Source organism: Podarcis tiliguerta (genome assembly GCF_965153285.1).
Source record: "Podarcis tiliguerta genome assembly, chromosome: 7".
Lineage (NCBI taxonomy): Eukaryota > Metazoa > Chordata > Lepidosauria > Squamata > Lacertidae > Podarcis > Podarcis tiliguerta.
Genome location: NC_139540.1, coordinates 20,783,576 through 20,810,051, shown reverse-complemented (window position 1 = coordinate 20,810,051; position 26,476 = coordinate 20,783,576). Strand labels below are relative to the sequence as shown.

The window sequence follows — 26,476 nt, the reverse complement described above, 5'->3', positions numbered from 1 at the left end:
TCAGATTTATTGTCAAAATCTGTAATCGTAAAAGATTAATGTATGAAAACATTGGTTTTCATTAACCAAAAAAATCCCATACAATCTGATTGAGTATACAGTAGAAATATCTGTAGCTATAGGTGCATTTTTGATCAGATTTATTTGCTAGGAATGTCGTTGCCAGCAGGTAAAACCAAAGATCTATGGCAGTCCTATTCTTTCTACAAAACTTTATTATCATCAGCAGAAGCATTTTAAAAAAGTGTTAATCCAACCATGTGAAGAAATCCCATTTGGACATAGTTAGAATGGTACTGTCAGTTATTTAGCCTACAGTGCAAAATGGGTATGGTGCTTTTATCAGACACCATGAAATACTAACAAATGTCTCTTGCCATATGTTACCTTTTTATGGCGGTACAATATTTATATGTAACGTGGCTATAAATCTCACAATTTGAGGGTACTTCAAGTTAAACACTGTTGCCATTTCAGTTCCAGGGAAATACGGCTCTGCTGATTTTCTGGTGGGGAGTCTTAAGTACAATTTGGTATGCGTTGTGGTGTCTATTTTTAATGGCACTTTCCATTAAAGTTTTAATTAAGCACACGTCGCTGCATGCAGAGAGGTAATCAAAGGCTCCCAGGAAAGAAAATTTAACTCTGCTCCAGATGTACTGAAAAATGATTTCTTGATAACACCCAGATGAATTTCAGATAAAGAATATCTCTTTATGAAAATATTGCCAGCTTGGGAAAAAAAATACTCTATAAATGGGAATTTTCCATAGTTAGTATGCAGGAATTGCTTCCCTGCTGTTTCTTGCACATATTTGGGAGTGGGAAGAAGGAAGCAAAATGGTTATATATACTAGCTATCGGGTCCTGTAAGAATGTGGAGTATTTTGTTGCTTCACTCCTGAAGCCTTCAGAAAGTCTCCAGGGGCAGCACCACATTATATCTCTACATCTGCCCCTGGTTTGTGGAATAGCCTTCCTTTAAAGATATGGCAGGCACCCACTTTCTAGAGACAACTGAATACATTTTGGTTCTAATAAGCTTTATCAGATGGATTAATGAGTCTTTGCCACGAGTGTCTATTTTGTATTGTTTCAGTTTTGTTTTAAATTTAGTTGCTGTAGTTCTTGTGTGTGCATATATAACTGGGGATTTTGCAGTTTTTTAAAATTTTGTATTGCCTTGAAATAATTGTGTAGAAGTTGATTAAAACAACAACAACAACTTCTCTTCTTCTTCTTCTTCTTCTTCTGTTGATCAGGTGTGGGGAAACTTTTGTCCCCCTCAGATATTGTTGAACTACAACTCCCATCATCCCTGAGCATTAATAATTCTTGCTGGTACTAAAGGGAGTTTTAGTTAGCAACATTTGGAGGGCCAAAGGTTCCTCGCCCCAATTCTGTTCAAAGGGTAATCAAGCCAATAAGCTAGTCTATCAGGATAAGGCACTGAGGAAATCTGTATTTATATTTATTACTTAGAATATTAATATACCACATTTCCAAAAAAGCTTCAAGAGAAGGTGGCATAAGACAAACACAACTTGCAAGCCGACCATCTAATATTAGACAATATAACAATAGAAGGCAAATGACAATTGCAATAAGCGAATGCCTGATGTAAGTGGTGTGCTTTACAATTCTTTCTAAACTATCAAGAAGATTCCTTTTTAGGAATGATGCTTCACAAACTTAGGGCAGTTGAAAAAGCAGCCTGGTTCCTAGGCATTACCACCCAAACTTGCCACAAAAAAATTGGCACAGGCCGTAAAGGCTGCTCACTCATCCTCACCTGATGTTGGATTATACAAGGAGGCATTCCTGAAGGTCAGGCTAGGCTTTAAAGATGAGAAGCAGGACCTTGAATGAGTCCAGAAGAAATGGCTCAATGCAGGTCGAACATTCACTACTAGGATGGTGGCATGCAGGATTCTGCACCTGTCGAAGTTCCTGTGTTGCCTTCATGAACAGCCTTGTGCAGAGTGTGTTGCAGTAGGAGCCTAGAAGCTGTGGATCAGGTCTGATCTGTCTACAGGAGGGGAACGTTTCCTTAGTAAACAAACCAGCAGAACGTTGGGTTTCCAAGCCTCTAGTTTTAGTGTAATTCACCACTTTTGCTGAAAGAAATAATTGACAGGACAGCTTGTAAGCCACAAACAATCCCTGCTTCAAAAATGCACCAGCTTTTTTAATCTCATTAGGCCACTAGGAAGATAAAAGTGTGCAAGCAGATGTTCGCTGCCACAATAGCTGAAGTAATTAGCAACTTAGGATCTTTATTAGGAAAATGGTGGCTCTGGAAGTTGCACTAATCTTTCTGTATTGGTTTCCAGTGAATTTTGAACTCTTTAAAAATAAAGCTAATGCTGTCTTAGATGGCAAGTAATATAATAATAATAATAATAATAATAATAATAATAGTAGTAGTAGTAGTAGTAGTAGTTTTTTATTATTTATACCCTGCCCATCTGACTGGGTTGCCGCAGACACTTTAGGTGGCTTACAACATAATAAAAGCACAACAAACGTCAAACATTAAATTCAGGGCTGCCTTCAGATGCAAAACAATTACTTCGACCTAAAGTGATTGGTTTGAAATAGTATACAGGCAGCATGGAACTGTCCTTGGTGCTGAAATTAGTGTTTGTGGAATAAAAAGAGATTGAGTAGGTGCAGGGGAGGAAAAAGCCATGAAACAGAATCAACAGTCATGTCACCTCAACGTGGCTAGTGACTAACTGTCAAACCTAGATGAGTTTTGTTATGAAACTTTCTACTTTAATACCACAAAACACTTTAAAATAAAAATAAAAATTACTAACAAATTTAAAGCTAGAATACTGTGAGGAAAGAGTGAAGTGCATTCTCTTCTGCCATTTAAAACAAAGAGAATTCCTGAATTGTACTACTAATGTTGTGTTTGAGCTATGTGTGGCACTGTACAGAATGAAAGGTATGTACTGCTTTTATCGTAGGTCATATCTTATTGTATATATTGGTGTATGGATTGGTGGTAGATAGGTACCTCAATAAACAAATAAATACACGAGACAGGAGCATAATTTACAACACCAAAAGTAATCCCTTTGGCCTCTGACAAACATGCATGCTCTTAAATGAGCTCTTAATGTCAAAATAAGTACTTGGCCAATAATAATTGCTGTAATTCCTGAGGGGAGGGGGAATACTTTTTGTGTGGTATAATGGCAACATTCACTTGCTAGGTTCTGCATTGACTACACTGAATTTAGGATGGGTGACAAAGGATGTGGTGAGACATTGTGCTGTAGCTCTTCTGGGAGGGCTATTATGATGAGATGGCAAAAGTATAATAAAATTTAAGACAGAGGTACTCTCCTGGGTGATTTAGATGATCCCCCCCTTAGTAATCATATGGTCTAAAGTTTCTGTGTCCTTTTTAACAGCTGCTGCACATTGTTAAATGAGTTTGACCTGCCATGGGAAAATTGCATTTCCTCTTTGCCGTTTCTTTGCAGGCAGATGGGTCTGCTGCTAGTAATGTTGTTTTGCCATAAAGCCATTAATCCTCCCACATCCCTGCCAAAAGATTAGTCACTCATACCTCAAAAGTGATTCTCAACTCCATAATTGCACAAGTTTTGGGAACAAAGTTTAAACAGGATACAAATATGAATGACCAGATAATCAGAAAATTGCATAAGCTATCAAAGCATTTTAAGGGGACAGTGTGGTAAGATTGACACGATGACATCCTGCCCAAATATAAAGTCCCAGAAAAGCGTTTAGCAGCTGGGAGAAAGCAAGGGTTCCAAAGCAAACATGTATATGCATCTTCTTTTTAGATTCTACCAGCCCCATAAGAATAGAAGAATTGCTTTGCAGAATCAGATCAAGATAATGCAATTGCACATTTTTGTTTCCATAAACATATTCCATAAGCCAGACGCACCTTTCAGATGCTTTCACGCAGGAATGAAAACATCAGCCTTGTGAGAAAAACTACTGCAGCCGATTCTGTAAGGGGCAAGGCAAATCAAAGCAGTCCACTGGAGAAATATGTGGAAAATGTGAAAGTGATATCCATTCCCTGTTATTTTCTCCAGCTTCTGGAATTCCACAGTATAACCCTTAATCTACCTAGATCTAATCTTGCCTAGGTCTAATCTTTTTATTTAAGTTGTCTAAACTGGAGCCCATCACCACTCTTCTCTGGTTATTCATACATTTCTTCTTGCTTGCCGTTCACTCATTTATAATTTTAGTTGTATGCCACTTTTACACACACACACACACACACACACACACACACACACACAATCATGCTCAAAGTGGCTTACAACAAAGAAAACAGGGATGCATTTCAAAAACCAAACAGTGCAAAAAAAAACAATTTCGTAATAACACAGCAAAACAACACAATAGCAAATATAATAACAAAAAAAATCAGTGCTATAAATATAAAAACATTACATTAACAACTTTACAACTCCTGGTGACAGAGAAATGACAGGGAAACATCTAGGTCTGAGAAACATTTCCCGTGCTGTTGCTCACAGCCTGTCTCCTGCAGCAGCTTGCAAGCCTTGCAAAAGGAAGGGGTGGGGTAGCTGGAAACACCCCTCCTATGATGTCCCCACCCTACCACCAATCATAGAATCATAGAGTTGGAAGAGACCACAAGGGCCATCGAGTCCAACCCCCTGCCAAGCAGGAACCACCATCAGACCACTCCTGACATATGGTTGTCAAGCCTCTGCTTAAAGACCTTCAAAGAAGGAGACTCCACCACACTCCTGTCAGGAAGTTCTTCCTAATGTTTAGGTGGAATCTTCTTTCTTGTATTTTGGATCCATTGTTCCGTGTCCACTTCTCTGGAGCAGCAGGTGACAATCATTAGGTGACACCCAATTTCTAATGTCTTGAGAGTGGGAGAAGCAAAGCTCCTGCCATGGGGCACAAAAGAGGAAGCAGCATAGCTTCCGTGACTCACCTTTGCAGTTCCAGGGCTTACCTGCCCCCTTTGGTTTTTGGCTAGTGCTGGCTGTTTGGACGTAGGACTTGGCTTGAGCTGGGGAGTTCTCATATTTTGAGAAAGGGAGACATACTTTCTCTCTCTTCCACTTGCTTTATATATTCCTGATTTTACCAACTCTCTGCCATCAGACCTTTCCCTGTGTTTTGAGTGGATCTTCATATGCATTAAGCATATTGAGGTAGAGTATGACAGTGCTAAATGTTCTTTCTTCCCTGCCCATCATTGGCACCAAAACACCAGCTCAGATAAGAAATTATCTACCCCCCCCCCCAAAAAAACTTGACAATCCACAGAATCCTTCTTTTGGTGGTGGGGATCTTTTGGGGAGGGGGGAATTGGGGCAGCTTTTCAGATCTTTCCTTCAGAGGTTAAACTGTAATTTTGGCCCTGTTAAGAGCTGGATGTTGCTGTACAATATTGAGTGGAAGACTTTAGAGGTGCCTTCACGTAAGTCATGTAAACAGGAAGTATGGTAAAGCTATTATTACAGAAAGGTAACAAGATCTATCCTGTTACTCTCACACATAGGATGTATCGGTTACATTCAGCTAAGTCTTCATTTGTATTAGAGAGCTTTATATATCTATCTGCCTAATGCTCTTGACGATTAATGAACTGAAATATTACAGCTATGACTAAGCAGTTCTCCCATGTGGTGGTGTTGTTGTTATTCAAACTTTTAGCCTGAGTTATTTGGCAAGCCTAGAGGACAGTACAATACAGATCAGAAGCAAATTCTATAATCTATATCAGGTTCTAGGATATTATGGTAAAAGAACTTAACAGAGTCAGCAGAAAATGAAATTTCTAGCTGTAGTCCAGTGCGCACACACAGCCTAGTATTGCCAGTTAACCAGTGAAGTGTAATAGTTAGGACACCTGGGTTCAATTCCGCGTCCAGCTGTAAAATTTATTGGCTGCCTTGAAGCACTCATTCTTTCTCTGGCTGATCTATGTCAAAGGATAAGAGAAAACTGAGAAGCTTCTATACATTCCTTTGAAGAATATAAATGGGAGAAGTAAGCAAAAGGGTGCAAAGCAGTACTTAAAATGAAATTGAATATGCCATCAGTATGTTCAACGAATTCTGTTTTTGATGTATCATATTCTTTCTGTGCCTGTTGTCTTGTGCTGGTCCCAATAAGGAGAGCGTAATTCATGATGGAGCAAGGCAAACTCCATGGATAGCTCCGTCTGAGCAAATTGCTCCAACAAAAATAGATTGAGGCCTTTAGGAACCTGTCTCTTGCCCAGCCTTCCCCATTCCTTCCACACCTTGTTGAACTCCTAACTCCCATAAACCCCAGCCAGTAGGGACAATGGGAATTGTAGTCTAATAACATCTGGATGGCCTGAGGTTGTTGAAGGCTGTTCACCTGTTCAGCCTATCTGTCTTAAGTCCCAATCCCTTGCATAAAGAAGACTTTAAGAGGGCCAGAAGCCTGGCCTGGGCACAGGGGTTTTCTTTCTCTATCTTGGGGTCTCCTGCCAGGCATGCTGTTTGGCAGGCATGGTAGTAAAGGAGCCATTTTGGCTCCTCAAGGTAAGTTTCTCATGGGGGCCTGGGTTTGGTGGCCTTTGGTTTGGTGGCCTCACAGTTTTGGGAGCCTGACCCACCACTACAGCCAGTGTCATAGCAGCCTTAGATCAGCCAGGCGTCATCGTCTTCTTCTGACTCTGAGCTTGAGGTTTGGGCCATGGCAGCTACAGTAGGACCAAAATGATTGCCTTCTAAAAAAACTTATGGAGAGTAATAGCAATTTCCTGTGCAGTATTGGGAAGGCTTACGTAATGAGTTAAGAACTTCTTTGGGACAGAACACAAATTACTCCTGGTTGGAGCCTCCGGTGAGATTTGAGAGAAGATGGCAAGCGTTAAATTTTCTTTGTTGGACAGCTTTTCAATAAAATATAGGATTAAGGATTGTGCTTTATATATTACTGTCCTTTGCAAGAGAGGCTGATGGGTAAGAAGTCCGCTCCTAAAATGAGCAGAGTGATAATTCTAGGGATATATATATTGACAGAGCTGCCATCAGAAATACAGACAAATTGTTCCCTGCTTGCTAAGAAAGGTTGACTTGCCTTGAAACATTCCCTTCTGCATTTTCATTTATTGTTATCTTGGATAGCCTAGTAAAATCTAAGCCCTGAATAAGTCCACACACACACCCCGGCCCAGTATTTTTAGGCTTATAGAGCTTTGGTGGAAAAAGCAGATATCTGTGACATTCCAGATGGAAACTCAACTACTTCACTAATCCAAAGACGGCCAAATTTTACACAGCTCAATATACATAATATACATCAATATACATTGTCAGATGAAATATGTTTAACTTGCCTTGGGAGGCCTCCTTACCTTCATCACATGAAGAATGGGGAGCCAGCTCCAGAAATAGGTTGATTACTAGGCTAGATAGACCACAGATTTATCATCAGGTTCTCTCACAATAAGAACTTAAGATGAACTGCTGGACCAGGCCAATGGCCCGTCCAGTCCAGCACCTGTTCTCACAAGAGCCAACCAGATGATGAAGAAGAAGAGTTTGGATTTGATATCCCGCTTTATCGCTACCTGAAGGAGTCTCAAAGCGGCTAACATTCTCCTTTCCCTTCCTTCCCCACAACAAACACTCTGTGAGGTGAGTGGGGCTGAGAGACTTCAAAGAAGTGTGACTAGCCCAAGGTCACCCAGCAGCTGCATGTGGAGGAGCGGGGAATCGAACCCAGTTCACCAGATTACGAGTCTACCGCTCTTAACCACTACACCACACTGGCTCTGCTTGAAGGAAGCCTGTAAGATGGACATGAGCACAACAGCATTCTGCCAACCTGCACAAACAGATGCTATTAAGAGGCATGCTGCCTCTAACAAAATATTTTCAGCATACTGCAAAAAGCTCTCTAAAAAGGCACATTGTCACAATCAGTGTTGCATTAATCTTGTAAGGTGCTAAGGAACTGGTACTGAGAATCAACACAGTAGCTGAACTCCTTGCATTCAAGGATCCATTGAAATCCCAACAATCAGGACTTATTGAAGAGCAATCTGATAAGACATGAATGTGTTATAATTCACAATCTCTAAATGAATCGGGGGTGGGGGTGGGATGCTTCAAAGCTCATGCTGCTTGATGTTGATCTTTCTGCTTTGACATAAAATAGCTGCTATGGAGAATGTGTGTTGACTATCAGAAGTGGCTTGTGAGGGGGATTTGAATGAGAAAGGCAGCCGTGCTAATGGAATGAAGCTTTTTCAGTCATATCTGAATGAGGCAAACGTGCTTTGTGCAAGTGAACTTGGCTCACTGAAGCCAGGAATTTAAACACACAGGGATTCTGGGCAGGCACAGTGAAGAGGTATTTATTTTGCCTTTAGAGTTAAGAGCTGTACTTTGCTTTATTCTTTATTCAAGATAACTGTTGGGGAATGATGATAACAAATGCATTTGGCTTCCTAAACTTACATGATTTGTGTACATGTGTCATGGAGGAGGTGGAACTTGTTCATTTTAAGCCAGATCTCTCTCTCTCTCTGTCTCTCGTTTACTGAAGATGAATTCGCACATGGAGGAAGTGAGAAGACAGTTCAGTCAGTCACCAGTTCAAAAGGAGAACTGGAGTCAAGAGTTGAAAATAGCTGCCAGGGGAAAGTAGCAAGTCAGAGACAGGCAAAAGGCATGGTCCAAACAGGCCAGTGGTTGGGTTCTGAGCCAGGTAAACATGGATCCAAGAAGCTGGAGGTAGAGGACATCGGAGACAGGTTGATGAATCAGATGCCAGATTAGGTGACTGGGATCAAGAAGGCCAGATGGTTAAGGATGGGTTTGTGGTCCAAGTTAAGGCTAAAGCTTATTTGGCACCTTTGTGTATCCGCAATTTGCTGAGATAGATGCTTTGAGAGTTCTTAGATAGATAAGGCTGGAAGGATCCCTAATGGCGATCCAGGCTGACTGCCATTGGCAGGACACACTGAGGGACAGCAAGGCTCAGGCCAGCCAACCTCTCTCCCTGTAAACTGTCCCTGTGGCACAAGGAGTAAAGCACCTGGGCCCTGCAGCCAGATTTTGTAGTAGGCACATGCATAGATGGGTGACAAGGGACAGGGCAAGTGTAGATGCAGGGCAGGAAGGGGGGAAACACAGACATCTCTAAAAGATGCTTGGCTGAAGCAAAGATCTGGGTTAAGTCCAACCTTTTGCCTCCAGTTCCGCATCCCAGGCTCCCCCCAAATTTCTCTGAACGTCTTCCTTTGCAGTTCTGTGTGTGCAAATGTCCTCCTTTGCAGTTCTGTGTGTCTTTGCTTCTTTTGTGAATCGGCACAGCAGCCACGTGATTCCTCTCGTCTTGTGCGGAATGGAGTATTGTGCAGTCTAAGTGTCGTATATTATACGTGCAAAGCCAGATATGAAGCCTCACAAAGTAGCCACACATGCCCTCAATGTTGCAGACTGTGACTAGCTCTGCCCTTGCATCTGCACATATCGCGCATGCATCTGCAGCAAGGGAGCCTTGTGTAAAATTCTGCCATGCAGTCTGAAGCCTCGGTTGCTCAGGTTCCCAAATCACTCGGATGCCTTCATGCACAGCATCCTCCTTGCAGTCATTTGCACTGTACACACAGGTGCCAGGGATGGGGGAGGGGTAGTCAACATGTGCAATGGCAGGGCTGCGGCTACTCATTGGTCTAATGTGTGGCTATGCATCTGAATGGGCCTGATGTCACTATCCTTGCAGTGCAGATACTTAAAGGGCAGCATAACAGTCTTTTAAAAGATCTGCTAAATATAACTTGGCATTTGGCCTTGTGTGTTGTGCACCATTTCCAGAGAAATAATGTACTTAAAGCCGTGAGACTCTGCATCCATTGAATGGGGACTTTATGCCTAGCCAAAGTCTATCTTCACTTTTTACTTGGCTTCTTCTAGACGCTTTCTGGATGAACTGCTGGGTCACAGACAAGGATGTGATGCAGATTGTGGCTTGGGGTACATTAGGAGTGGATTACAGCAGAATTCAGCTCTGGCAAGATTTTAAAGGCTAGTGTTTGGCAGCAGCTATTCTCCATTCGCCAGAGCTGCTCTCGCTGCTACTTAAAGAGTGTCAGTAAAAATATAAAAATGAAAGCAAATAAAAACATTTGGAGGCATGGAACAGCTCTGAAAGGAGCAGGCAAAAAACAAAATAGGATTGTCATTTTCCGAGCAGCTCTGGTATGTTATTTGTTTGAAATTAGATCACAACATATAACAAAAGTGTCACACACATGTATATGAACGTTGGTATTTTTGAAATAATCAGTTAAGAATGTTGTTGAAGCTTTATGCTTACGTTTTAATGGTCATGTTAAGAACATTTCTATGAATTATATTATTTCATAATTATTTGCATTTCCTGTGATCTATAGCAACTCTGTGCAAATTGCTCTTCCTTCCTTCTTGCATCCATCTTTACTGTCCCATGAGGTAGAACGTTATTCTTGCTTTTGCAGATGGGAACTGAGACTGAGAGATAGTCACTCACCCGAGGCCACTCAGTGAGTATTAGATTCACTTTGCATGCATGCTGTGCATTGCGGGAAGCGTTGAGCTGTGTTTGTTTAGGATCCATGGCTAAAACCGTTGTTTCCGTAAACGAATAGGTTTTAGCTGATGGACTGAAAAGAGAATACAGCACCAGCAAAAGGCAGAGACCAGCATCACCAAAAGTGTGTGATCATATTCAATGTTTTGCTAAAAACAACAACAACAAGCACTTGTGGGCAGCCTAATAAGGAACTGGGGGCAACTGCATGTGGGGAGAGGGCAAAACCTTTATGCCATGTCTGAGTCCCACCAAAATTACACGCACAGCTGCTATTTTTTTCTATGACAGAGAAGTGGTTATTGCTACTAACAGCAGTTCCCCTCATGGGATAAATAGCAGCTGAGTGTTGGCATGGGGAGCACGGCCAGTCCAAGGCATTTTGCTGCCTGAAGTGAACTGGCACCCCGTGGCAATTCCTTATCCAGAAGCTGACCAGATAAGCAGTGAAAACTTCCTTTGACGCTGATAATTGGGCAGTATCCTTCACCACCCTTGTGGGCAGCAGAGCTCACTTAAGGGGCACAAGGTAATGTGATACTCCCAGCTCTGCCCTCCAGCATCTTGCTGCTGCTCCCAGCTCTCTGTAGTCTGCTGTGTGAGGCAGCTGCTTCACTCTGCCTAACGGTAGGGCCGGTTGCGCCAGGATGTTGGGATTTTTCACTGGGATTGCAGCACAAAGGGAAAGGGTGTGAAAACCTCCATCCCTGCATCTCACAGCCCGAAACCTAATTTCCTCTTCCTCCACACCCAGTTGCTATTGGGGGACAAAAAGGTGTGGGGAACCTTTTGGCCCTCCAGATGTTGGTGAACTACAACTCCCATCATCCCTGGCCATTGGCCATGTTTGTTGGAAATAATGGGAGTTGCAGTTTAGCAACAACTGGGGAGGCCAAAAGGTTCCCACCCCTAAATTAAAGCAAACAAGAGACATTGAATGTGATCGCAAATAAAATGCAATGTTTAGTTTGCCCTACTATGTCTCCAGTGAAAACAGCCTCTTTGCTATTTTGTAGAAATTTATATTTTCCTATTGTTTACCTTGACTGACTTAACCCTTATGTTGCTTCTTGTATCCCCTCCACCATCAGTGTGTTTTCAACCTTTCAAACCTACAAATACATTATTACAAAAGTTAATGTTCGTGGTTTTTGTTGTTGTTGACTTTCTCCTTCCTGCTCTACACCAGGAAAGATAAAAGTAGTCAGCATGTGGCAACTTCCAGCCTTGCAACTATAAGCTCTGCATGAAATTGCATGTCATTAAGTTTGGATACAGATAGGTGTGACAACCTAATTGAGTGCAAGGAGGTTTAAAGAATGCCTTACTGTAGTGACTTATCGGCATAAGCAACAAGAGCAGCTTAACTGTTGGGGAGGACACCAAGAGGAGTTAATAATGCCTATCAGCTGCCGCTGCTGCCTTGGGCTATAAGATAACTTAGAATGAAATAAAGTAGAACTCCCAGCTCTCCTCTCTTGAGCTGCTGTGATTGGAGCCGCTGAAACAGAGCTAAGTCACGTCAGAGCTTCTTTTGCAGTTTGGCAGCAGGGGTGGTTTTCTGAAATGTGCCTTGAGTGGTTGTACCCCATTCACAAATGCCTACATGATCATAAGCAACTCCTTTTATATGGTATTGCTACTATTCACACAGGCACTGTGGTCTAAACCACTGAGCCTCTTGGGCTTGCCGATCAGAAGCTCAGCGGTTCGAATCCCAGCGACGGGGTGAGCTCCCGTTGCTCAGTCCCAGCTCCTGCCAACCTAGAGATTCGAAAGCACACCAGTGCAAGTAGATAAATAGGTACCACTCCGATGGGAAGGTAAACAGCGTTTCCATGCGCTGCTCTGGTTTCAGTGTTCCGTTGTGCCAGAAGCGGCTTAGTCATGCTGGCCACATGACCGGAAAAACTCTCTGCAGACAAACGCCTGCTCCCTTGGCCTGTAAAGCAAGATAAGTGCTGCAACCCCAGAGTGGTGTGCGACTGGACTTAACTGTCAAGGATCCTTTACCTTTACCTTTTTACTATTCACACAACAGCAGAAACCAAAGTCCAGTCCAGTTCAAAAGCACATCGTGGTGAGTTGTGTTGTTAGATCTGTGCAGGGAGGGAAACAACAACAACTTGGGATGAGTCACTGGTGCATCAAGTCCAGATTGACCCTGGCGCGAGGCCTTGCGCCAGTCGGGTGTGGGCAGAGACGAGACTTGCATTCTGCCGCGCAAGGAAGTGGCTGAGTTAACTGGAATTCTGGGCACATCTCCAGGACCTACTTGCCCTTCCTCATGCATGGGACAGCGTTGCCATCGTGAAACGTGAGTTTGGGCTCCAAACCAATACATTGTGCAGTGCCGAGCCTTACGGTCTACTAGTCTGTGGACTAGGATTGTGATCATTGCAGGGTTTATATTGTTTTCTATTTGACCTTTAGAGGTCTGCAGCATAAACCTGAACAGGATGCACTTGGGGATGGTTCAGTGGTTGGCGAAACTGGATGCCTCATGCCTGCAAGTGCCCATCACAATTTCTGTGTGCACAAGTGAACAGCCATCATTCAGTCTCATGGGACGATAGGAAGCTGCCTTGTACCAGGGCAGACAATTGGTCCATCTAGCTTAGTATGTCTACACTCTATCAGTGCTCCTCCAGGGTCTCAGACATCACCTACTACTTGAAACCTTTTAACTAGAGATGCCAGGGATTGACTCTAAGACCATCATCGTAGAAAGCATGTGCCCTGCCACTGAGCTATGGCCCAAATCTATCTCCAGAGGAAGGGGAATTGAAGGCTCCCCACTCCTGACATTCAGCAGTTGGGCTTCTTCTGGCAAAAAAGGGAGTGGTGGTGCATCTTTGTGCGTCTGTGCACAGTGCATTTGCCCAAATCCTGCAGCATTCTTGCCCTTTCTTTGCTTCCCTCAACTGCACTTGCATAAAAATGTCACAAGGTGCTATGCAACATAAAATCACAAGACCACAGTAATATCCGAAAACAGCAACAATAAGGCCACTAGCTTCTCTCTGTAAAGATTGCACTTTAATCTTGTGCATTATGATTTTTTAATGCATCGATTCTGGCCCCTAAGCACTGAAAGAAAAACAACAACATTCAGTTCCAAACAGGATTATGTGCCTTCTGCATTACATCAGCAACCATGCAGCGCATAATGATTTTGAAAAAGTAGAGAGAGAAATGACATTAATATAGATTTCACTGTTCCCTTCTTGGAATACCAGAGCAGAAAAAAACACACAAATATAGAGAAAGGCACTGATTTTTCATGCCTTTATATTATGTATTATTTTTAGGACACTCTTTACTATGAGACTGTGGGTTACAGTGTTCTACTTTACTGCAGAAAGCCATTAGAGTAATTGATATACTTGGAGTTCATATTGGATATGAATCCCATAACCTCGGCTGAATTCTAGGCTATTTAGATTGTCTAAGTTACGTCATTCTCTTAAGAATGTCTTGAAATATGGTGTCCAGAACTCTTTCCCCTGCCAGATAAATGATACTATGAGGTCACCTTGAGGACAGCCATGTAGGACAAAGTTGCCCCCAATCTACACAGTGCATTCAAACTGTGGTGCACGATGAAACCATAACTGGAGCTAACCATGGTTAGCACCGGTGCACATGTAGCACTAAACCGTAGTTAACGCCAACAAAGGAAGGGAAGAGGGAATTTGCTCTGCAATTAGGTAGAGTGAGGCAGCTGCCCCAGGAAGCAGATTTGGAAAGTTGCGACAGGGCTGGAAATGGTACGTTGCTTAATTTATAATTAAGCACTTGTGGGGTTTTCTGCTTTAGGAACCAAAATAAATTTGCAAGCTTTGGGTACTAGAAACCTTGACCTTGGGGGAGGAGTGGACACTATTTGGTGCTCTGCCTCTGACAGAACAATGCCTTAGCCTGACTCTGGCTCCAGAGAGGAGGGAACACATGTTCCCGGCGTCTGATCAGCTAATAATAATAATAATAATAATAAATTTTATTTGTATCCCGCCCTCCACAGCCGAAGCCGGGCTCAGAGCAGCTAACAACAGTAAAATGATAAAACGTTCTAAAATCATTTCATTATAAAATTAATTCCAGTCAGATTAATGGCAACTATTGGGCTAGAGTTCTGTGAGGATTGCCAAAGGAGGGGGTCAGGCTGTGCCTTGGCCAAAGGCCTGGTGGAACAGCTCTGTCTTGCAGGCCTTGCGGAAAGATGTCAAGTCCCGCAGGGCCCTAGTCTCTTGTGACAGAGTGTTCCACCAGATCTCTATGATTTTAGGGATCCAGCATTTCATCGGCACTAGACCTGTATATCCTGTTTAGATTTTCACATTGCCGTTAACTAGGTAGGGATGCATCTTAAATGAAAAGACCTGTCTTTCAAACTATGCATGCACCCACCAGCAAAGTGCCCTTCAAGTGCAATACTTTCAGTGTGAGGCTCCAAAATGCATACATTAGATAGAGCTATAGGACCCGTTTTAATTCCCGAGGCACATTATTTTTTCATGAGCCTTGGAGGGCTAGACAGTGAATGTAAACAGCCTGTGGACTGGATTCCAGTTGCCTCCCCCATCACAGAAAAGTCAACGCTACTTTATTTAAAGAAGGCAAATAATGAAATGTATTCCCCCTCCCCAATGTCAGTGGTTAGATTTACTGCACAGGGGTTTGGAGGCTTCAGAGGTATTCATTTCAGGAAAGAAGGCTCTCGAACAGAATAATACATCTTTCTGCATAAGCTTCCCTTCTGATCTCTCTGCGGTGAGGACTGAGCAATACATCTCTTAACTTGTTTGCAAAGTGAAATATACTTTTCAGGCTTCTGTCATTACCTCTGCTGTGCGGTTGGTGGCTATTTTCTGTTTATTTCAGGGATTGCGGAATGTTGTGATCATTACCATAAAGGATCTTTTTTATGCGTTACTCTAACGAGTTTTGAGCGTTGTATGTAGGTTGGTTTGTAAATGTAATTGTGCAGTTCTGAGTGCTGGCAAAACAGCACTGGGAGGCAGAGACTGACAGCAGTAGAATTTGAGATGACAAAGCAGCAGAATATATAGCACTAGCATGCTCGTACCCATCATGAATTGGGAGTTCTAAGAAACAAACAGAAACATCTGTGCAGTTTTTAAATCAATGGTTAAAATAAGTGCAGTATCGAAAGATTCAGTCCGCCATCTTGATTCAAAATCATATCCTAACATCAATGTAAACCTACTCATTGATCTCAGGGAACATCATGCTAAATCCAGTTACTCTCCTGCTTTGGAGAAAACCTGATCCAGCAATCCCAAGTCTACTCAAATGAACAATCCAAAGGTCTGGTCTGGTCACAGTCCAAAATCAAAACACAAGAGAGACAGTGCAGTCACCAGGCAGGTCAAGAAGCTGGCTCAATACTGTCGTTCCAGCATACTCTGGAGATGTTTAATCATGAATTTTCATTGCCCCCACCCAGAGCACAGCTGCAGGCTTTCTGGATTGCCTGAGTAACCCCTTGCTCCTGAGGAGCCCTTGTTCTTCGGATCAGCAGTCTTGCATCTGGCTGGGCCTGAAGTGACAGCTGGACTCTGTGGCAGTTCAGGCCCCACATCTGATTCTCTGCAGGGTTGCTCTATGCCTTCTGAAATAAGTTGTAGTGTCTCACTGCCCACTGACACAGCCTGTAATGCTTGCTTTGGGGAGCAGCAGTTCCTCTGAAGAGGATTCCTCCAGCAGGGGCATGACAATTGTGATACCTTAAAAGATGTCCAAATGCATGCAGCTTTGAAAGGTTCAGTCCACCATCTTGATTCAAAATGGCACCCAGTGGTATCCAAACCAAAACCAAAACCTGCTCCTTGATCTCAGGAACTATCGTGCAAAATCTGGTTAAAACCAAGGCACTTTGGAATGATTTAGTCTACCATTTTGGTTGAAAATAGTGTTTGATGGTATCCAAACTTAGACAAAAAAACTGCTGCTCCATCTTGGAAACCCAAGTTGGTGGCGGTATCTGAAGGGGAGTCTGAATGCATAGAAAACAGATAGACAAACAGACAGACATCTTTCCAAATAAATAGGTATAGAAAATGCTAGGCTTTCCTGACATGCTCAAGAATGCATGAGAACACTAAGGCAAGCCAACACCTCCATTTGGTCCTGAAAATTGCAAAGAAATAATAATCCTGGGTGTCTGTTCCACCCATTCCACCTCTTTCATAGGAGATGAAGCTGTGGTGTTTGCCCACTCATTATGAAGATGTTGTACTGGGGGAGAGAGAGAAAGGGTTAATAGGCTGACCAATAAGAAAGCCCAGGGGTGGAGCCTAACTGAGGGGAGACAGAGAGCGTGAATCGGATCACAGTGTTTCAAAGTATTTAAAACTTGTTTGTGTTCACAATAAACTGGAATCTTGTTAATACATTGCAACCTTTCTGAGTCTGAATATATTACCGGGGAAACCTGGTTGGTGGCAGTGGAAGAGATAAGCTGTGGTGGTGCAGGGTCAATAGTCCCTGGAATGACTGGGGGCTCTGTGCGAACACCACAGAAGCTTTTTGTGAAACTAAGGGAAGTTTTAGTCCAGGACAATTGGAGTGCCGGTTGGTAGCAGTTGAGCACCATCTCAGGCCCATAGCCACACAGAAGGAGCTCATTGTCAGCCTTGGAGAACCTTGATCTAGCTGCTTTGTGACCATTGCTATACTTCTATGAGTAAATGAGCAAGGAGGAAGAGAAACAGTCTCTCTATTTTGGCAGCTTTACAGATTGTATTTAGAAGTGAGCTGATTGTGTTAGATCACTTAATAGGATTGGGCACAATACTTTTTGTCATTTTCAACATGCAGTTTAAATACAACTTCCCTAGTAATGCTCAGTTACAACACTTTTTGGTGTCTGTTTTTAGACCATCAGCTTTGGGTGCCTCAGCATCTTCTATTATTGGTGAGGAAATAATTGGATCTTCACAGAAGGGTAAACCTGTTTATGAATGTTTATTGGAATGCTGTAAATCAGAGGTTTGAGGCCATAGAGATGAATGGAATAGTGTTTCCTAAGCCTCTCCTCCCATGGGCAACTGGGAAATTGCTGTGGGTCTTGGTGGACCACTTAAAGATCTTTCTGCCTGTTGCAGCAATTGTAATGCCACGGAATTCAAAGCGCAATGCAATAAAAGGCAATGTAAGAAATAAAAGAAGCAATAAAAATGCAATTTAAAAATCAATATAAATATTCAGTGGAATGGATGTGTGACCTTTCATTTTCAACCACAAATTCGCAGACACACCAAAGAGTCCTGAATGAAGCTTGTGAGCCTCTGGTGGTCCACAGACTACAGTCTGAGAACCTCTGGTGTAGGGAACACTCAGCTCAATCAATGGGGAGTTGCTTTGGTGTCTACATGCAGTGTTTCTTTAGACTTAAACATGCCAATGATTCAACAAAAATGGTTTTTCCAGACCTGTTCTGACTCAGCAGTGCCTTCACAGGAAAGAATGTCGGAGGCATACGATGTAGGTGCACCCTAAACTTTCTGGTTAGAGGTTGTTGTTCATATTAACTGTGTTTTTTGAGGGGGAATGCTTGATATTTACAGATGCTCACATACTTTTAAATTATATTCGGGTGATGTGGGAATTAATAGATGGACAACGAAATTGGATCCTGCAAGCTGTTATTGTTGCGAAGGGACTTTTGAGGTGTGAGTTTGGAAGGGCAAACACCCACCATCTATCGCTCGGCGGCCTGAAGGTCTCACTGTCCTTTCTGCATTATCCAAATGAGACAGATGATTGCATCTGTTTGGACATATAGACTGCATATATATGTCTGTCAAGAGTGATTAACTCTTTTCGTTGTTGTTGTTAATGTGAGTTGCCACTGTTGTTTTCTTTCTTTCTGTTATAGTTGCATTAAAAATAATAATAAGTGAAGGGGCAGTAGCGGATACACTGGCCAGGAGCAGATAGACCATCTCAGGGAGGCAGGGATGGCCCCCAATAAGGATACAGTGGTACCTCAGGTTACATACGCTTCAGGTTACAGACTCCACTAACCCAGAAATAGTACCTCAGGTTAAGAACTTTGCTTCAGGATGAAAACAGAAATTGTGCTCTGGCGGTGCGGCGGCAGCAGGAGGCCCCATTAGCTAAAGAGGTGCTTCAGGTTAAGAACAGTTTCAGGTTAAGAACGGACCTCTGAAACGAATTAAGTACTTAACCCGAGGAACCACTGTATCATTGCTCAAGGCCTTCACAAAGGCTGGAGTCAGCACTGAATAGATTGTAAATATGCACAGGTTTTGCAGACTGGGTTTGAATTTCCTACAACTAAACCTTCTGTGTATATATTTGGAAAGAGGAACTTGAGGCAAAGATGTCCTTGAGCTTCCTATTATGCTGAGTGGACTTTTGGAGCTAAATTAAGCCAAACAAAAAAGGCTTTCTTTAGGATTTCAGGAGAGGGGATTGGATTGCACTTACTCACGTGGGTTTGTTGTTCTAGGTCCCTATTTCTTCTGTGTTTTGTTTTGTGTGAGTAGCAAAAAAGGAGAGAATTAACATTGCTGTCATTTTAGTTGCAAGGGACTTGTTGCAAATTAATTGGAAAGATGTAGAAAGTGCACAGAAATCACCATATTCCCCACTCCCCCCAAAAAAACTTAACTTCCCCATATGAAAATATATAATGCAGTCCTCTGGATGTTTACTCTGAGGTCAGTTAGATTGATTTCAATAGGCCTTACATCCAGGTATGTATAGAACTGCAGCCATAATGACCGCTCCCCGCATAAAACGGGGGCGCCCTTTGCGTGGACGCGCGCAGCCCCTGGATCTGGAGCGGCTCCATCAGCATAGGCTTGGCTTTGCCTTCCCTTAGGTGGGATACCTGGAGGTCTCCGCCTACCCCAGTCAGTTGTCCAATCCCACCTGGGGGAAGTGTTGCCAAGGAGATCAGGCCAGGTAGGGGAGGGAGGATCTTACCTGGGAATCCTCACTTGGCACCCAGAATGCCGGTGCGAGTTTTCAGTGCATAATCATACAGTGTTATAACAGCATCTTAAAAAGGACTGGCCATTCACTACAGAATAGCCACACTATGTTCATTTATATGTCAGGATCAAAACATATATCTTTCATGCTCAGTTTCTGTACCCCCCCTTTCCCCCCAGAGCTCAGAAAACCTTAACTCTTTTAAGCACATTGGAACAGCTGCACAATTACCCCAATTGTATATAGCCTATTTAATAGCTTCTCTAAGAGGGACATGGGTGGCGCTGTGGGTTAAACCACAGAGCTTAGGACTTGCCGATCAGAAGGTTGGCGGTTTGAATCCCCGCGATGGGGTGAGCTCTCGTTGCTCAGTCCCTGCTCCTGCCAACCTAAGCAGTTCAAAAGCACGTCAAAATGCAAGTAGATAAATAGGTACCGCTCCAGCGGGAAGGTAAATGGCGTTTCCGTGTGCTGCTCTGGTTCGCCAGAAGCGGCTTAGTCACATGACCCTTAGTCACATGACCCTGGCCACATGACCCGGAAGCTGTACACCGGCTCCCTCGGCCAATAAAGCGAGATGAGCGCTGCAACCCCAGAGTGGGCCACGACTGGACCCAATGGTCAGGGGTCCCTTTACCTTTACTAGCCATTTATAGCATGTATAAATTGCTATAGCCATTCCCTTCCCTCCTCTAGGAATCAGCTCTATGACGTTACTTCTTCCATCCCACCCCCCAAAAAAATTGCATTTATGGTTCTCCTCTCACCCTGCAATCCAGCAGCATCTGAAGGAGGACTAAAGGTTCCTTTCCCCTGGCAAGAGGATGGGAAAGGGGAGTTGCACGTTTAAGCTCTGCTATTGGAAAATGGGAGGAGCAAGGTCCAACTTGACTTTGGGCAATGGTAGTAGACAATACGCAGTGAATAAGGAAAGTCCTAGGCTCAGTCTGATATCTTGGAAGAGCTACTGCCTGTCAAGTACAGATTGACAAATAGTTTGACCTGGTATAAAGCTATTTATACCTTTGACAAGTAGTGACAATGGTTGTTACTGAGATTGTTTATATTTACATAATGAGAGTGCTACTAAAAGATGTCCAGTTTTGTGCAGGAAGTGTTTTATTCTGACCAGATTTAAGTTTTGGCTGTGCACAGAATGTTTGCTCAGGCTAATGACGCCACATTAAACCTGCCGCTACAGTTGCAGACCTCCCCATTTGGACAATTTATATTAAATTGGGGGCAGAGGCCTATTTGCACTTCCTGAAGCAAACTGTCGGTGTATATGCACAGCAGTTCTTCATCGCTACTTAGAGCTTTTAATTCCAAGCACTGGCTTCACGAAGACAATCAGTATTTACAGCACCAACAAGTCACCAAAAAATGAAAAAAAATCTACATAAAAATGTTTTCCTGTGGCATGATTGACAGAGGAAACAGAATTGCAAAATGTTCAGAAAAGTCTATCAACAAATGCAGCAATACTAGGGTGCTAAGAGGAAGGGGGGAATCAAAGCCTGGGGAAAACATGGACTGCTACAAATACGTATTTTGAAGCCATGTGTTAGCAGGTTACCCAGCTACAGTGATATGTAGAAAATCACTTCATAGTTGCAGACTTTTTATTTCATATCTGAGAGATAAAAAGTGAAATATACCAAACTTGATCCATATCCAGAATTGGAATTTCAGAATTCAGTCTAAAATTACAGCCCTCTCTGCTGTAGAGCAGACCTCTCTTGAAAGTGAGAAGATTTAAAGGCTATGCTAGGTATGCCAGGAGGGTCTGCTATTGAAAGGAGAGGAGGAGGAGGAGCTTGAATAATTTTAGCCATCTTTTGGAGCATAGTAAAAGAAATGGCCTCCCGAGTTTAGCCACCATGAATTTTGGACACATTGATAGATCCAGTTTTTTGCGTTGTTTAATATTATTTTAATATTGTTGGATGGAAAGACTGAACTAGGCACCTACCCCCTCCCTTATTTTATTATTACTACTATTATTAATTCCATTTCTGTACCACTTTATATTTTTAAGAAAAAAAGTGGTTTACAACTTACATTAAAATAAAATAAAAAAATCCATAAGAAAACATTACTGAAGAAAGTCAAATATAAAAAGCAACATAATTAACAGGAAACTAAAACATTATCTGAAAAGATTTCAAAATAAAACATTACAAAGGAGGTCAAGTACAGAATGCACAATCAATGCTGTAAACTTAACAAAAAAATCTTAACATTTCACAAGAAAACGTTACTAAAGGAAGTCAAACAGAAAATGCACATTTAAAACAACATAATTAGCAAGAGAAAATAAAATGTTGTGATAAGCATAGAGCAGATCTACTCCTGTTGCTACCAATCCTTGCAATGGTGGCTCATGGCGGTCTGTACTAAAAGGCAGCCAAGATTGTCTCTAGCCTCTTCATCAGCCTCAGCTTTTGAAACTAGAGTCAGTTAGGGCCACACTGTCCCAGGCCAATTGGGAAAAGGCCTGCAAGGTACGGAGCAGGTCTTCCACGACTCACAGCCAAGTATGAACTGACAATAAAGTTTAATTCAACATAGTGAGCCAAAATGGTTGGAGGAAGGGCTTAATTTCCTTCGTAGGCACAAATCATGCCACATATGAGATAAGCCAACAGGCACAAGGTCAGCCAAGCCAGTTGCTATGGCAATGGCCCAGGGCCATCTATATAAGTGATTAAGGTATGTCATCTCCTTTGCCAGCCAGGGAATCTTGTGAATTGACTTGGAGACTGTGTTACATCTGGAGCAACAGAGGTGCTTTGTGCTTGTATATATCCCTATCTGTATCACAGCCCTACAGGTTGTATGTATATATCAACATCCAGAATTGTATTGCCAAAGCCTAATCTTCTACAGTAACAAACTATTTTGGACCTTAAGCTGCCTCTGTGTATGGTGAATGGACCTGAGGGTAGCTTCCATTACGTGGGTATCTCACCTCTGATTATAGCTGCCAACTTTTCCCTTTTCTTGCAAGGAATCCTATTCGGAATAAGGGCATTTCCCTTAAAAAAAGGGAAAAGTTGACAGCTATGCCTCTGATTCCTAACCAAAAATTTCTCCCCCTCCCCTATGTCAGAAAATTATTTTTCTTCTTCTCCTGAACATCTGGAGAACTTTGCTCATCCCTTGTAGATCATTTGGTGAAATTCCACACACACCATTTTGCTGCCTACAAATAGCGTGGAGAATTTCTGCCGACCATTTTCAAAAGCTGAACCGCCTGCATATCGGCAAGCTCAAAGAAGCCCTTTGAATACCAGCTTTGATGCAAGGCACTGTCAGTATCAGCAGTGGGGAGTATGAGAATCACTGTTGCTCCCAGGGGCAGATTGTTGCGAGTTTTTAAGGACACAAGAAGAGCTCCGCAGGATCAGGCCAATGGCTCTCACAGTGTCCACCAGAGATGCCTATGGGAAGCCCGTAAGCAGGAACTGAGCGCAGCTGCGCTTGTGATTCACAGCCACTGAGATCGTGTTTCTTATAAGAAGCTATCCATAACAAGAAAATTGACTGCATGGTAATTTTAAATTGCTTGCGATCGCTACCAGAGTTAGAGAGAAAGGAGGAAACAGGCAACACACTTCTGCTATATCCAAGCAGAAGTTCTTCTTGAAACCTGCTGCTAAGAAAACTTGTCTTCCACGTTTCTAAAGCCGATTGAACTCAGTAGGGCTTACTTTTTAGACATGCACAGGTTTGTGCTGTAAATATGATTAGTTATACGAATAAAAAGGAAATTACATATTCTGTTCTGAAATACACGAATGCTGAAATAGCTCTGCATGCTATCCCTTGCCTTGTTAGAACAGTCACGCGAGGACATATTTTCATGCTCGGCGATGGTTTTGTGAGTTGTTAGCTCCCCAAGCCAGGGAAAGCCATTGTCATCTGGCTGTAGAAATAAAATCGTGCTTTTACTGGTGCAATACATTTAGAGGTCTGCAATCATATATGAATGAATGAATGAGTAAGATAAGATCCGGAGCATTCAGGTGAAACTCTGCCAGTGTAATGGAGATTCCCTGCTCCCTCTTCCACAGGGGTGTGATAGGAGGTGAATGGGCAAAACAGGAAGGGCTGGCTTTTCCACAAATGGAAGACACCCTTTGGATCCAAGCCCATTCAAAATAAATATACTGAGGATATTTTCATGCCTTTTTCAAATCCTAGGGCTGGATTGCAAATGGAGAAAGCAAGCTGAAGTGTTTTCAGGAATGGCTAGGACAGGGGAAAAACCCTCCTTTCTTGCATGCCACATTTACACATCTACAGCTGTACTACCTTGAACATGTCCAATCTCATCTGATCTCAAAAGCTCAGCAGGATCAGGCCTGGTTAGTACTTGGATGGGAGACCACCTGGAAATACCAGGTGCCATAGGATATTATTGCTGTAAGCTGCCCAGAGTGGCTGGTGAAACCCAGCCAGATGAGTTGGGTACTACTACTATTACTATTCCTACTCCTCCTCCTACTCCTCTCTCTCTCTCTCTCTCTCTCTCTCTCTCTGCCTTTATAAAGCTTTGGATTTGGTAGTTCCATTACCATGCCCTCATTGGGTAGTTTTGTGCCTCATGAACCACCTATTGAAAGGTGGCTTTTAGATTATTTATTTATTTATTTATTTATCTATCTATCTAAAAGCATTTATGAACCACTTAATATTTTAGAAATGTCTAAGCATTGTACAATATCGAAACAAACAATATCATTGAAACAAAGGCACAACGTAAAACCGATAAAGCTGTGGTACTAAAAATAATAGACAAAACCAAAATAAAACAGGAATTCAAATGCATAAACCTGCTGGCTACCTCCCTAGTTTGGCAGCCTCCTTGGAATTTTGCCGTGATAAATTATCTGGCACCATCAGCAGACTTGGCTAACAGAAATTCCTAGAAGACCCCACGGCTTGCTTACATAAGTTATGCAGCTGTCGGGTTCTTCCTGCCATTTACCTCCCAGGGTAACCCTTTGCAACCTGGTGACCAACACATGTTTTGGACTATCGTTGTGCTAGCCGGGGCTGATGGGAATTGTAGTCCAAGATGCCTGAAAATAACTTCGTTGGAGAAGGGTGGGTGAATGTTATATAAGAGAGCTGTTGTATAAGACACCCCGGCTCCTGCGCTATGATTGAAAAAGCTTTTGACACAGTCCTCCACTTCGTATTGCTCAGGACACGTCTGCAAACGTGTTTCAGTTTAACACAAGCTTAACTGTCTTGGCTTCCCCAAAGAATCATGCGACTTGTAGTCCACCAAAAGTTGTGAAACTTCTGTGTCAGAACATCTCTCTCCGCCCCCCCCTTCTTTGAACTAGGAACTCCAACATCCTGATTTTTATCATGAGAGAGCGGCAGCCATTTTGGTTGTCGTGGTCTCATATGATTTCATGCTGCAACCCCCCCCCCTTAAAAAACGCTTTTCCAGAGCTGCGATATTGCGCAGCACCCCAAAAAAGCGCCTTTCAAAGGGGGTGAGGACTGCATTGAGAAATTGTGCCAGGTCACGGCAAACAAAATGGCCACCATGCTCTCCCGATAAAAAACAGAAAGATGGAGTCCGTCCAGATGGCATCCCAGATTTTGGCTTCAAAGCGTTGGGAAGGACCATTGCTCGGCGGCAGAACTTTCTACATGCAAAGCAGTTGTTCTGCCACTGAGCAATGGTCTTTCCCTGGTAAGAGGGACTCAAGCTGCAGTGTCAAAAAACCCCAACCCTCAATATATGCTGTATTGCTCCTGTCTGCATGCTTGTTATCACTCTCAAATAATTACGGAGCTTCTGGAGGCATGGGGTGTTCTGTTCACATGTTTTTAAGCCCTGAGGAAAAACTGTTCCCTAAAGAAAACGAGGGCGATGTGAGAGAGAATCATTACTTTCAAACCAGCCTTGGAGACCACAGCATGCTTTCCCTTCCTGGAAGAAGTGTGCAGCCACTTTGATCATGTATCAGCTAGCAACTGCTTAGGGAGGCCAATATCATGCTTGGAAAAGCTCTTGTGTCTTGAAATGAGAAATTTTCTCCTTCCCTGGATGCTTTGGGGACACGTCTTGTGGTTTAAGGGGCTGAAATGGAACGGGCATTGAGCACACAAGGATTTATATGGCTGCATAGGACAGTGGTGAGGCTCCCCCACCCAGCCTGTAGGCGAAATACAGCCCATAGTTGGACTTAATACAACCCCCTGGGTCCCTTTCTGCCCTTTGGCTGCGTGGTGAGCCTCTGAGAGAGAAGGGGCTTTGATGCTGTTAAATCGCACCACCTTCTTCTGCAAGAAAATCAAAGCAGACAGGAATATATACCTTGAAAGAGACAGAGAACTTGTGTTCCTTGCCAGTATGAATAAAGTGTCTGTGCATTTAGTAATTGTTTCCATTCCTTTGCTATGAATTCTGTGCAATTCCATGCAATTGCATTTTGCTGTTTGAGGCTTTGAATTGCTACAAAGCAGGGCTTGCAATTTAGTTGTGTGCTGACATTGTTTGCAATCTTCAGTTGGGATTATTGAGTCGGTTTCGACTTTTGCAGGACAGATAAAGGGTGTTGGAAAGCTTTTTAAAAAGCAAACAAGCAGACTTGGTTTTATGGTTTTGAGAAGAAAATGGAAGGGGAAATTGAGTAGATTTAATAAGAATTAAATACCGTATTTTTTGCTCTATAAGACTCACTTTTCCCCTCCTAAAAAGTAAGGGGAAATGTGTGTACGTCTTATGGAGCAAATGCAGGCTGCACAGCTATCCCAGAAGCCAGAACAGCAAGAGGGATTGCTGCTTTCACTGTGCAGCGATCCCTCTTGCTATTCTGGCTTCTGAGATTCAGAATATTTTTTTTTCTTGTTTTCCTCC

The 26,476-nt window shown here is 42.8% G+C and overlaps 1 protein-coding gene across 8 annotated transcripts in view; it reads left to right on the top strand.

Moving 5' to 3' along the window:
* Nucleotides 1–26,476, top strand: part of OXR1 (oxidation resistance 1) — a 232,790-nt gene that overhangs the window by 54,895 nt on the left and 151,419 nt on the right. For 4 of the 8 annotated variants that reach the window (XM_083450502.1, XM_083450503.1, XM_083450507.1 and 1 more), the window contains exon 3: nt 10,511–10,555. The exons of the other annotated variants lie outside the window; for them this stretch is intronic. In XM_083450502.1, the coding sequence (XP_083306628.1) occupies nt 10,511–10,555 (45 nt within the window). The remainder of the gene's footprint in view (nt 1–10,510; nt 10,556–26,476) is intronic. 8 annotated transcript variants of the gene reach the window in all.